The sequence below is a fragment of the Eriocheir sinensis genome, chromosome 68 (assembly GCF_024679095.1).
Source record: "Eriocheir sinensis breed Jianghai 21 chromosome 68, ASM2467909v1, whole genome shotgun sequence".
NCBI lineage: Eukaryota > Metazoa > Arthropoda > Malacostraca > Decapoda > Varunidae > Eriocheir > Eriocheir sinensis.
The window spans coordinates 504,756-517,514 of NC_066576.1; the positions used below are offsets into that span (position 1 = coordinate 504,756).

The window sequence follows — 12,759 nt, forward strand, 5'->3', positions numbered from 1 at the left end:
CTCGCCCGAGTTTCGTAATAGGGAGGAAGAGACGGCGCCTACCTTGAGTGAGGCGAGTGAAGTCTATTTTTGGCGAGTATTGAGATAATTTTGTAATCGCCAGTTTGTGTGAGAGGAATTTGTCTTTGTTTTCCTACCTAAATTTGTTCATATTGACTTACAGAGATGAAAATGACGAAATCTTTGACTCCTAGTGTGGCGAGTGAAACAGTGAAGATAATTATTGTAATCGCCAGTTTGTGTGTGGGAAATTTGTCTTTGTTTTTCTTCCCTAAATTTGTTCTTCATATTGACGTACAGGGATGAAAAGGACCAAATCTTTAATCTTTACCCCTCCCCCCTCCTCGCCTTGTGCTCTCTTATGTGCTACTAATGGGCGAATTCTTAAAATAACATTGGAAGCAAGTGTTCAGGTATTTCTTCATTGTTATTCTCGATAAATGTTATATAAGTATACTTCAGTAAATGATAATCGCATCAATTCAAATCAAATGACTGGCCTCTGTTTTGAAATTTTAACTGAACGCCTTCTTGGTACAGTGGTTAGCGTCCCTAACTACGAGTCCGCGGGCCTGGGTTTGAGTCCCGGCCTGGGCATTCGGCGTGCAGCCCACCCAGCTGTTCATCCTTCCTTTCGGGTACCCTGGGGACACCTGGGGAAGGTAAACTGTGGTAACCCGGATGTCACGCTGGCCCTGTGTATGGGTAACGGGTTATCTCCCACCACAGTCTCAAGGGGACAGAGATGAGCACCGCCGCCACGCGCAGCTATAGCGTATGCTCCCAACGTTACCTTTACCCTAATGTTTGCGGGAGCAGCCTTATTGCGGGCTTATATGTTTCCTCATTTGTTTTGCTCCCTTGAGCTGCCGGGTTTTCTGCACATTAAAAAAAGGAAACCTTGGGCTCATCATTCCCTCAGACATACACAAGATTTATGATCAAAGTTTATTCTCGCTTTGTGACAGTATAGGAGTTGCAGCTCCCTGGCTTGACTTACATAAATAGTGCTGGAGCTTTCCTTCCAAGACTCGTTTCTTTGCCGACGAGACCACCAGACAGACGAGGCGTGTCCATAAGCGAGTGGCACAAACCAGACAGAGATAACAGGAGGCTGCATGAGGCCGATAGACAATAGCCGGCGACCTCCTCCTCTCTAGCCTTCATACCTGTTATGGCTCAAGACTCCCGATCAAGTCGACCACAAAACAGAAGAATAAATAATCAGAGAAGAAAAAAGATCAGATGTAGAAGAGGAGGGAAAATAAAACTCTTGATCAAATGAACCACAGAACATGGGGTAGGCGGTGGCTGAGTGGTTAGCGTGCGGGCCCCGCATTCACCGCGCCACGGACAACGTCGGTTCGAATCCCCACGCTACCACCTGGGATTTTTCAGTCACCGCCGAGTAGCCTAAGACTACCCACATGCTGTACAGAAGACCACCCATCAACCCGGACTCGAGAAGAAACCGTCCAAGTGAATCAAGAATGAGTTCGGGGGGCAGCACGAGCCAAGCATAACTGGCGCCACTATAAAAATTGCCAGCGCCATGACGGGCTTGGGCCGACCACCAGGCCCCCGAAGAAAGTCTACCGGCGCTACAGGTAGAGATGTAAAGAAAAAAACAACAACGTTAAAGAAGAAAAGAGAGCTCAGGAAAGGGGCAAGGGGTGGAGAGAAGGGACAGGAAACGTAACAGGAAAAGAATTAATAAAAAGAAAAGAAGAAAAGAGAGATCAGGACAGGAGTCAAAGGTTTAGAAGATGAAGAAACGTAAAAAGACTCCTGATGAGACGAACCACGAACATAGAAATAAATAAGAAAGATCAAGAAAGGAGCAAGAGATGGAGAAGAGGATACACAAAAGACTCCTGACCAAATGAAACGAAGAGCATGAAAATAATAAGTAAACAGAGAAGAAAAGAAAGACCAAGATAGAGGAAGAGATGGAAAAAATAAAAGAATGACAAAAAGTAGAGAAAATGAAGTACAAAGATGAGAGAGAGAGAGAGAGAGAGAGAGAGAGAGAGAGAGAGAGAGAGAGAGAGAGAGAGAGAGAGAGAGAGAGAGAGAATATAAAATGACTTTGCAACGAAGCGAGGAAGATGAAGAATAAGATTTAAGAAAAGAATCCGTAATAGAAGAAAACAAGCAGAGACTGTGAAAGGAAGACAACCAGTAACATTACAAAACTGTCTCAATTCCTTAAATGGTGGTAGCGGTGGGATCAGCTCACGAGACCCACAGATCAAGAAATGGAGACTATGAAAGGAAGTCAACCAGTAACATGACAACGCTGTCTCAATCCCTCAAATGGTGGCAGCGGTGGGATTAGCTCACGAGACCCACATATCAAGAAACGGAGACTATGAAAGGAAGACAACCAGTAACATAAAGCTTTCTCAATCCCTCAGCTGGTGGCAGCAGTGGGATCAGCTCACACGAGACCCACAGCGAGCATCCACTTCCCGATCCTGATGACTTCCTCCTCGCACGTGTCGCAGAGTTGACCTTCTGGAGTGTCCTGCGCCTCGTCACGGAATATGTCCATCGTCTTCTTCAGCAGCGCCTTGGACAGCAACATTCTCTTCTTTAGCTGTTGCCGTGAGATTTGGTTGAGCGCGAAGTGCCGTTGGGCGCTCTGCAGGATGGTCTTGTGGTATTCGTAGAAGGTCAGGCCGACGCAGTGCGCGGTGTGGGCGGTGGAGGGGTCCAGGCGTGAACACACCGTCAGGAACTCCTTGCAGGCTGCCTCCTTTTTGGCGATCTCCTGAAGGTGGGAAGAGAAGAAAGAGAACAATAATAGCGGGAAAAAGTTGAAGATTTTCTGATGACGATTTTAAGAACAAGAAATGGACGAGCTTTAAGAACAAGAAATGGTCATGTCATGTGTCGTTATGGATATTATGCGTAGATATTATAGTAGACCGACAAACAAGGTTGAGTGGTCAGCGTGCGGGCGCGGCGTCCATGAGGACCCGAATTGGCGTCCAGCTCGCTACCACAAGCTGACAATTATAAGTCATCACTGATTGGGCCAGGACTACCATGCTGTCCTGAAGACCACTTATCAACCCGGACTCTAGATTCTCTAAAAAGAGGATAAAAAATGAGCTCCGGGGGGCATCATGAGTCGAGCAAGATAGCGCTACTATAAAACACTTGCCTGCGTCAAAATAGGCTGGGGTCAACCATCAGGCTCCACCAAGAAAGCCTACCGGCGCCATAGGCGAACCGTAAAAAAAGTAGCAACTCAAGAGTCTGTTTATCTAGCTTTATGTCTGTGTAACTATCTATCCATCCATCTATCTGCATCTATACATCTACGTACGTACCCTCCAGTGCTGGGCGTCCTTCTCCCCTTCCTCCGCCTTCTCCTGCGAGCGGCCGTACAGCTGCAGGAGGGAGTGCTTGACGGCGTGTAGGTGGTAGTGGTTGCGATGCACCTTGCCCAGCCACTCGTGCTGCAGCGCCTCCAAGCCTTCGATGGTCGGGGACGCCAGCGCTGCCTCCACCGCTGCGCCCAGAGCCAGGCTTGTGCGTAGGGCTTCCTCCACGCTGACCTGGGAACGAGGGGTTGGGCTAGGTCAGGTTTGGTTGGGTATGAGAGGGGGTGATGCGGTTGGTTATAGCTGGGTTGTTTAGTGTGCATATATCACGCCCCTGTAAAGGACGGTGTTCAATCAAACATCATAAAAAACTCAATGATCAGTACGAGTGGAAAGAGTGGAAAGAATAAATCACCGTCAAGTAAGCTGATCTGACAGTCGTATGTAGAAATCATTGTCGCCCATATGTGACCACTGGGGGGTATATTGTAGCTGTGTGCTTCGCTTGGACGAGTCTGCGGATCACTCAAACGCGTCCTCACCAACGTTAACAGATAATCATACTCGGCACATCGTATTTTTCGGTTTCTGACTCATAAGTTTTAACACTAACTTCAATTGGATATCGTTATTGGTAGAGCTACGACAGTTTTTAGGCCTGAAACTGATAAATACAATGGTCTGAGTGCGACAGTCTGGTAACTACACTGTTTTCCCTCACCACGAGTGCCCGCTGACCCTCTGAACTGGCCGTGTGTCTCAATATTGCCGTGGCTTTTGTGTTTATGGCTCTGGGTCACCTCAATGCTTACCCGAGTGAGTATAGAACTGTTGTTATGAGGGTTGTTGCACTGTTGTTGGTAAGGTTGTCCAAATACGCGTTCTGTCACCTTGGTTCTAGTTGTTAGCGTTGTGTCGTGTTGTAATACTTCCTCAACGGTTACTTGTGTGTGTAGGTGATGTTGAGGTTGTTCATCGTGTTATACCTTGGCTTGAGTTGTAAATAGAGTTGTATTAAGAATATTATTTCGAGTGTGTTGTTCAGAGTGCTTATAGTAGGTGTGCTTATTATTTTGAGTATTTTTATTAAGTTTATTATTGTTTTTTTTTGTTCATCGTGTTGTGTGTATTGTTTTGAGTACTTGGTTTAGGGAGTTTGTTTTTAGTGTTTATTCTTTTGAGTGTGTGTGCAGGGCAGTGCGTTTCGTTATCTTAGTTTTTATTGTCGTTGTTGTCGTTATCTTTGCTGGAGGATCGCTGGGCTCTCTCCTCGCTTGCCCGGGTGTAGGGGAATAGTTTTAAGGAGTTGTCAAAGAGGGGCGTGTCGCTGCCTTCGCTGCTTGACCGAGTGTTTTAACGGGCCGTGGTTGTGTTGGTGTGTGCTTGGGCTTAGTCGTTTGAACCACCTCTACTACTACTACTACCACCTCTACTACTACTACTACTACTACTACTACTACTGATGATTTTTTTTTTGGGCATGGTTTTTGATTTTGCTCATATATAAGTAAATAGGTTAGTAAATAGATAACTAGATCAACTTAGTAAATAAGTAATAAATTATGAGGTCAGTCAGTCAAGTCATGGCCGCTAATTGCCCTGGAGCTTCTTCCTTTACTGTAAAAAGAATACAGCCAAGAGTTAATAGTCTGTGCTAATAGCCCTTCTCTATCCACAAATTTACAGGAAGGATGAGGAGAGCAACCACAGCCAACCACACCCCTCACACCCATCCACAGCTAACAGACAGTCCTCCCAAGCCACCCCAGCCACATCACCGCTACCCACCTGCTGGCCACACCCGCGACAGAGCCAGGGCGCCGTGTCTTCCATGGGGGCGGAGGGCAGCACGTCCTTGCCGCAGCGCCGACACACCAGCGCCGAGAAGTAAGTGTCCAGCTCAGTCGGGTCTGCACAGCGGCGGCAGGTACACGTGACCTGCCGGGTGTGCCTCAGGTGGTCCCGCCGCGCCCGCGTGCCCCAGAGGATGTCCGTGTAGAGCGCGGTGATGGGTTCGCCGCGGGGTATGGGGTCCGCCGCCAGGAGTGTTAGCGCGCCCTCCTGTTCGGGGTATGAGAGGAATGAGGTCAGGTCTCTTTGGCACTAGGTCACCGTTCTTCGTTTATAGATAACTAGATAATGCATAGAAATAGCTAGATATAGAATGACGTGCAGAAATAGATGACTAGATATACCTGTACACAACTAGATATAGAAGGACTCATACAAATAGACAACTAGATATACATGTAGGTACTAGATATAAAAGGACACGAAGAAATAAATAGACTGATATGTAGATAACTAGATACAGAAGGACTCACACAAATAGACAACTAGATATACATGTAGGTACTAGATATAAAAGGACACGAAGAAATAAATAGACTGATATGTAGATAACTAAATATAGGACATTCAGAAACAGATGACTAGATACATATAGAAGGACTCGCGGAAATAAATGACTAGATAAAATTATACATGTACGTTACACATCTAGATATGCCAGAACACGCAGAAATACAAGGCTACAAGAGGCAGTTTGGAGTGGACGTGGCAGCCTCCATTGGCCCATACTCTCCATCACTTTGAGGCTCACACACCCACATTTAAAAGGCTTTCGTGACGGTTGTGTTAGTGTTTCCATGGCTAGTTTCATGAGTCTGGTGGTAGTCTGACAAGGTTTCTGCACCATGAACGTAAAAACACTCGTGAGAACCCGATCCTTTGTGGCCTTCGAAAATATTTGTTATGAGAGCTTAAAGCGTCTGGGAATTCGGGTAGTTCACCAACTTTTCACCCCGACCATGAAGGCGTAACGGTGGCGGGGCGGGCGTAGCGTAATGACTCACCTTCCACTGCGGGCGTGTGTTGGGCGTGCAGGAGTGGCTCACGAGGGACGCCATGGGGTAGAGTGCCGTCACCTCCGCGTACGGCACCTTTGTAGGCACCTGGTTTACCTGTAGCAGCTCCAGCACCTGTGTGGGAGAGCAGGACACCTATACAAGCAGAAATAGTAGCAGGAACAGTACCAGTTATCTCGTTCCCGTATTATTAACGAACAGCAAGCAATCACATGCGTATAGCGGATGTATTTGGAATTTACGTTCAATCATAAGCAACAGAAGCAAGAGTTGTCATATTGATAACAGAAAGAACAAGATAGTAGATGCATTTAGCAAGTAGAAGCAGTATGTCATCAGACATTATTAACAGAAAGCATCAGCCAGTGTAAACAAGTACTGTTATTTGTTTTTACGTTCGGACTGTAGCGCCGGTAGACTTTTATAATGGGCCTGATGACCGGCCCCAGCCAGTAATGGCGCAGGTAAGTGTTTCATAGTGGCGCCATCTTGCTTAGCTCATGCTGTCCCCGGAGCTCATCTTTGATCCTCTTTAGAGAGTTTATTTAGAGTCCAGGTTGATAGGTGGTTGTCAGGACAGCATGTGGGTAGTCTTGGACCGCTCGGCGGTGACTGAACATTGTCAGCTTGTAGCGATGGGCGGGACTTGAACCCGGTCCTCCAGGACACCGCGCCCGCACGCTGACCCTTCAGCCACCTCCTCCCTCATGGAGAAGCATCAGTAAATAGAATCAACGAATAGAATCAACAGTGTAAAAGTCCAGTCACACTGACTTTACGACCTACTGACGACATGGTCGTGCGTGCGATCGTCATGTGTCTCCGTCCGCCGTGCGACCGAAAAGGTCGGCTGGAGGTTTTGGGTGCTGCACCAAAACCTCCAGCCGACATCTCAGGTCCCTGCCGGTCGTAAACAAGGTTGCCGTCCGGTGGCCGAATGGACTGCGTCTGGACGGTAGATGACGGCTAAAAGGTGAACGCCGACCGGATGGTGAGAGGACGCCGTCTTGTTGCCGTCAGGTAGTAGGGAGTCGCTGATGTTCGCCGTCCATTCTGCATCTGTCATTGGCCATGGTCGCCGTCCGGCCACCCACTGGACGGACATTAAACGACCGCCGGTAGCCGTTCGGTCGCACGACTACTCTGCCACCTATGTGGTAGGGAAGCATTTTGGGGTCGCGGGTGGTCGTTAGCAGGTCGTAAAGTCAGTGCGACTCTAGCTTAAGCAGGTAGTGTCAGGAGAAAGAATCAGCATGGAATAAGTATAAGCAGACAGTGTCAGCAAGCAGAATCAGCATTATCAGCAGACATAGTCAGCAGGGAGAGACTCACGTGCAGCATGGCGGCTTCGGAGACGTCCACGCCGGGGTAGTTCTGCAGGCGGAAGGTGTCTCTGAGCGCCGTGGCCACCTGCTGCAGCTGCTGGGTCTGCTCCTGCTGGATCTGTAGCTGGTGATGCTGTTGCAGGGGGCTGGCGTTAGGGGTGTGGGGAGGGCGGGGGCTGTTTAGGCGCTCGCAGCTGGCACGCCACCGCTGACCCGCCGTCCCGCCCCGCCCCGCAGCCACCACGCATCTGTACGGGGAATGATGTGACCTATTGTTGAACTGTGCCTGACCCCCTGACTTGCCCCGTTCTGCCCCGCCCCTGTCCTGCCCCGCCCCGCCCCGTCCCTGTCCCGCCCCGCGTCTTCTATTGGATTATTGATCATTTTTGGCTACTTTTCGGCGTTATTTATCATCTTGGGCTAGTTTTAGAGGTTATTTAGCTTATTTTTGCAACTTTTCAGCGTTATTTATCATCTTGGGCTAGTTATAGTGGTTATTTAGATTATTCTGTTACTTTTTGGCGTTATTTATTATCCTTGGCTAGTTTTAGAAGTTATTTAGATTATTTTGTGACTTTTCGGCGTTATTTATCATCTTGGGCTAGTTATTTAGATTATTTTGTGACTTTTCGGCGTTATTTATCATCTTGGGCTAGTTATTTAGATTATTTTGTGACTTTTCGGCGTTATTTATCATCTTGGGCTAGTTTTTTAGATGGTCTTGTTACTTTTTTGGCGTTATTTCTCGTCTTTGGGCTAGTTTTATAGGATATTTAGATGATTTTGTGATTTTTTGGCGTTATTTCTCGTCTTTGGTTAGTTTTAGAGGTTATTTAGATTATTTTGTTACTTTTCGGCGTTATTTCTCGTCTTGGACTAGTTTTAGAGGTTATTTAAATTATTTTGTTACTTTTCGGCGTTATTTCTCGTCTTTGGTTAGTTTTAGAGGTTATTTAGATTATTTTGTTACTTTTCGGCGTTATTTCTCGTCTTGGACTAGTTTTAGAGGTTATTTAGATTATTTTGTTACTTTTCGGCGTTATTTCTCGTCTTGGACTAGTTTTAGAGGTTATATAAATTATTTTGTTACTTTTCGGCGTTATTTCTCGTCTTTGGGCCGTGTTGGGGGTGATGAACCTATAGTTTTGGATTAATGTTAGAGTTTTTTTTATCGTTTCTTGCGATATTAGAGGCGATGTATCTCGTTTTTGTCAGTCGTTGGGCAATATATCTCGTTTTGGACTTCTTGATGCTATTTTTGGGTGATTTCACTGTCCCAGTGACCTCGTGGCCTCTGACCCACCTGAGCGGCGTGACCAGTTCGTAGAGTTGGCTTTGTGACCCGCCGGTGTCGTTGAGGCTAATGGTGATGCCCGCCGCCTTGGTGACCTCACACTCGGGCTGGTGCGCCGCGCTGGCCTCACACTGCGGCCCACACAGCGGCCACGTGCACCGCGAACACCTGGCGGATAGAAGAGTGTGAGACACGTGTGGAACGGGTATGGAGCATTGTTAGGACAGGGGTGAAGTCAGACAGGTATGGAACGGGTATGAAGCATTGTTAGGACAGGAGTGAAGTGAGACAGGTATGGAACTGGTATGAAGCATTGTTAGGACAGGGGTGAAGTCAGACAGGTATGGAACGAGTGTGAAGCATTGTTAGGACAGGGGTGAAGTCAGACAGGTATGGAACGGGTATGGAGCATTGTTAGGACAGGGGTGAAGTCAGACAGGTATGGAACTGGTATGAAGCATTGTTAGGACAGGGGTGAAGTCAGACAGGTATGGGACGGGTATGGAGCATTATTAGGACAGGGGTGAAGTGAGACAGGTATGGGACGGGTATGGAGCATTATTAGGACAGGGGTGAAGTCAGACAGGTATGGGACGGGTATGGAGCATTATTAGGACAGGGGTGAAGTCAGACAGGTATGGAACGGGTGTGGAGCATTATTAGGACAGGGGTGAAGTCAGACAGGTATGGAACGGGTGTGGAGCATTGTTAGGACAGGGGTGAAGTCAGACAGGTATGGAACGGGTATGGAGCATTATTAGGACAGGGGTGAAGTCAGACAGGTATGGAACGGGTATGGAGCATTATTAGGACAGGGGTGAAGTCAGACAGGTATGGAACGGGTGTGGAGCATTGTTAGGACAGGGGTGAAGTGAGACAGGTATGGAACGGGTATGAAGCATTGTTAGGACAGGGGTGAAGTCAGACAGGTATGGAACGGGTGTGGAGCATTGTTAGGACAGGGGTGAAGTCAGACAGGTATGGGACGGGTATGAAGCATTGTTAGGACAGGGGTGAAGTGAGACAGGTATGGGACGGGTATAAAGTATTGTTAGGACAGGGGTGAAGTGAGACAGGTATGGGACGGGTATGGAGCATTGTTAGGACAGGGGTGAAGTGAGACAGGTATGGGACGGGTATAAAGTATTGTTAGGACAGGAGTGAAGTGAGACAGGTATGGGACGGGTATGGAGCATTGTTAGGACAGGGGTGAAGTGAGACAGGTATGGAACGGGTATGAAGCATTGTTAGGACAGGGGTGAAGTGAGACAGGTATGGAACGGGTATGAAGCATTGTTAGGACAGGGGTGAAGTGAGACAGGTATGGGACGGGTATGGGACATTGATGAAACTCATTTTTTTTACTGTTGTTTCTACTGCTGTCCCTACTGGTGTTGTTCATACTGTTGTCCCTGTTGTTCATGCTGTTTTACCTGCTCTTGCCCTTACTGTTGACCCTACTGTTGCCCTGCTGTTGCTCCTGCTGCGGGCCTACCTATACTTCCTCCTGTTGCTGTCCCTGTTTTTCCTACTGTTCTCTTACTGTTGTTCCTATTTTTGTTCTTGCTGTTGTTGTTCCTAATGTCTGTTGTTCCTGCTTTTGTTCCTACTGTTCACCCTGCTGTTGTTGTTCCTCTTTTTGTTCCTTTTGTTCTTCCTGCTGTTGTCCTTCTGTTTTTCCTGTTGTTGATACTGTTTCCTGCTGTTGTCCCTATTTTTCCTACTGTCTATATTCCTACTGTCGTCCCTGCTTTTGTTCCTGCTATTATCCCTGTTCTGTAGTTCTTTTGCTCTCACTGTTGTCATTACTGTTGCCCTCCTCTACTCTTCCTCCTGCTGTCCCTCCTGCTGGCCTACCTGTAGCTCCCCGTGAGGCGCCTGTAGCATCCCAAGCACAGCGGGTCGGTGTCCTGCTTGGGGCCCATCACCAGCGGCACCTCCCGTAGTATAACGTCACCCACGGCCAGGTCACGTGATGCCACCAACAGGCGACCCACCTCCTTGTTGCGTGTCACCTGCGGATAGGTGGGAAGGGTTAGGAGGGAGAGAGAGGCAGGGAGAGGGAAAAGCGGGAAGAGAAAGGGAAAAGGATAGGCAGGGAAGGTAGTGAAGAAGGGATGGGAGGAGGAAAAGCTTTTTTTTTTTTTTTTTTTTTTTTACAGCTATGGAGACAGTGCAAGGGCGTAATGAAAAAAAAAAAAGGGCCCCTTACTTACTGCTCCAAAACAGAGGTAAAAGGAGTGTTCGAAATCAGAGGTCAATTTCGGGAGGAGAGGTGTCCTGATACCCTCCTCTTGAAAGAGTTCAAGTCATAGACAGGAGGAAATACAGATGAAGGAAGATTGTTCCACAGTTTACCAGCGTGAGGGATGAAAGAGTGAAGATGCTGGTTAACTCTTGCATAATGGGTTTGGACAGTATAGGGATGAGTATGAGTAGCAAGTCTTGTGCAGCGGGGCCGCGGAAGGGGGGGAGGCATGCAGTTAGCAAGTTCAGAAGAGCAGTCAGCATGAAAATATCGATAGAAGATAGAAAGAGAGGCAACATGGCGGCGGAATTTGAGAGGTAGAAGACTATAAGTATGAGGAGGAGAGCTGATGAGACGAAGCGCCTTTGATTCCACTCTGTCAAGGAGAGCTGTGTGAGTGGACCTCCCCAACACATGAGATGCATACTCCATACGAGGGCGGACAAGGCCCCTGTAAATGGACAGCAACTTAGGTTAGGGGAGGGAGGATAGGATAGTGTAGAGGGAGGCAAGAGTGGGATAGGCAGAGAGGAAGAGAGGGGAAGGATAGGAGGATAGACAATGGAGGGAAGGAGGAAGGAAAGCTGCGTTCTAAGCATGCATCGAGGGAGGAAAGAGAGGATAGAGTACGAGGGAAGTAAGGAGAGGAAAGCTGGGATAAGGAAGTGAGAGGAATTACGAAGAGGAAGGAAGTAATTAAGGAACCAAGATGAAACATGAAACCATGGAAAGCAAGCAATAGAAATCCTGTTGGAAAAAGTTCAGTAAATTGGTTAAGCAGGATCGCGGATTTCTAAAACCGTTCTGGGTGTCGGAAATAAAGAAATACGTGGAGAAAGAAGAGGAGGAGGAGGAGGAGATAGACGAAGAAGCTGTAGTAGTAGTAGAACAAGAAGAAGAAGAAGAAGAAGAAGAAGAAGAAGAAGAAGAAGAAGAAGAAGACATATGGCGAGGAAAGAGGAGGAGGAAGTGAGGTATGGAGGGAGACAGAAAAGAAGAAGAAGAAGAAGAAGAAGAATGGGGGAGAGAGTTATGGAGAGGAAAGAGGAAGCAGAGGAGGAGGAAGGAGGAAAAGGGAGGGGAGGGAAGGAGGGAAGGGAAGGAAGTGGGGAGTGTTATTTTGGAGGGAATGTGAGAAATATTTCCTTTTGACACACACACACACACACACACACACACACACACACACACACACAACCCCCCCCACCCCCTCCCCCTCCCCCCACACATACACACATACCCATCACACACACACACACACACACACACACACACACACACACATGCCCCCCTCCCCCGCACTCACCGTGAAGGGCCTGCACGCGTCCTTGTGAACCTTCCATCCTGCTTTCTGACACTCCCTGCTGCAATAGAACACCTGCTTGCAACCCGTACACCGCTGTTCCGCCTGCTTACCACACTGCCCACACGTGCCCCCGCCCATCCCGCCCTCGCTGGCACTCCCTCAGGCACCCTACACCCTGCACACACCCACGTGGCGCCCCAGACTGAGGTGGCACCCTGGCACACCCAACCCAGTGCCAAAAACACATGCCGTGCCGTGCCTGCCCCGCCGCGCTGCCACGTCCTACGCCCGCCATGCCCGACTCTCTGGCACCGCTTGGCACTCGAGGTCTTCTCTCTCTCTCTCTCTCTCTCTCTCTCTCTCTCTCTCTCTCTCTCTCTCTCTCTC

The 12,759-nt window shown here is 48.2% G+C and overlaps 1 protein-coding gene across 1 annotated transcript in view; it reads right to left on the minus strand.

The window, feature by feature from the left end:
• Positions 1–12,660, minus strand: part of LOC126988280 (uncharacterized) — a 25,230-nt gene extending 12,570 nt beyond the window's left edge. Inside the window, exons 1-8 of the mRNA XM_050846342.1 lie at positions 12,373–12,660; positions 10,676–10,833; positions 8,828–8,986; positions 7,532–7,772; positions 6,188–6,313; positions 5,121–5,393; positions 3,339–3,566; positions 2,447–2,773 (exon numbers count right to left, since the gene is read on the minus strand). Coding sequence (XP_050702299.1) covers positions 2,447–2,773; positions 3,339–3,566; positions 5,121–5,393; positions 6,188–6,313; positions 7,532–7,772; positions 8,828–8,986; positions 10,676–10,833; positions 12,373–12,510 — 1,650 coding nt within the window. The 5' untranslated portion in view covers positions 12,511–12,660. The remainder of the gene's footprint in view (positions 1–2,446; positions 2,774–3,338; positions 3,567–5,120; positions 5,394–6,187; positions 6,314–7,531; positions 7,773–8,827; positions 8,987–10,675; positions 10,834–12,372) is intronic.
• Positions 12,661–12,759: the final 99 nt, after the last annotated feature.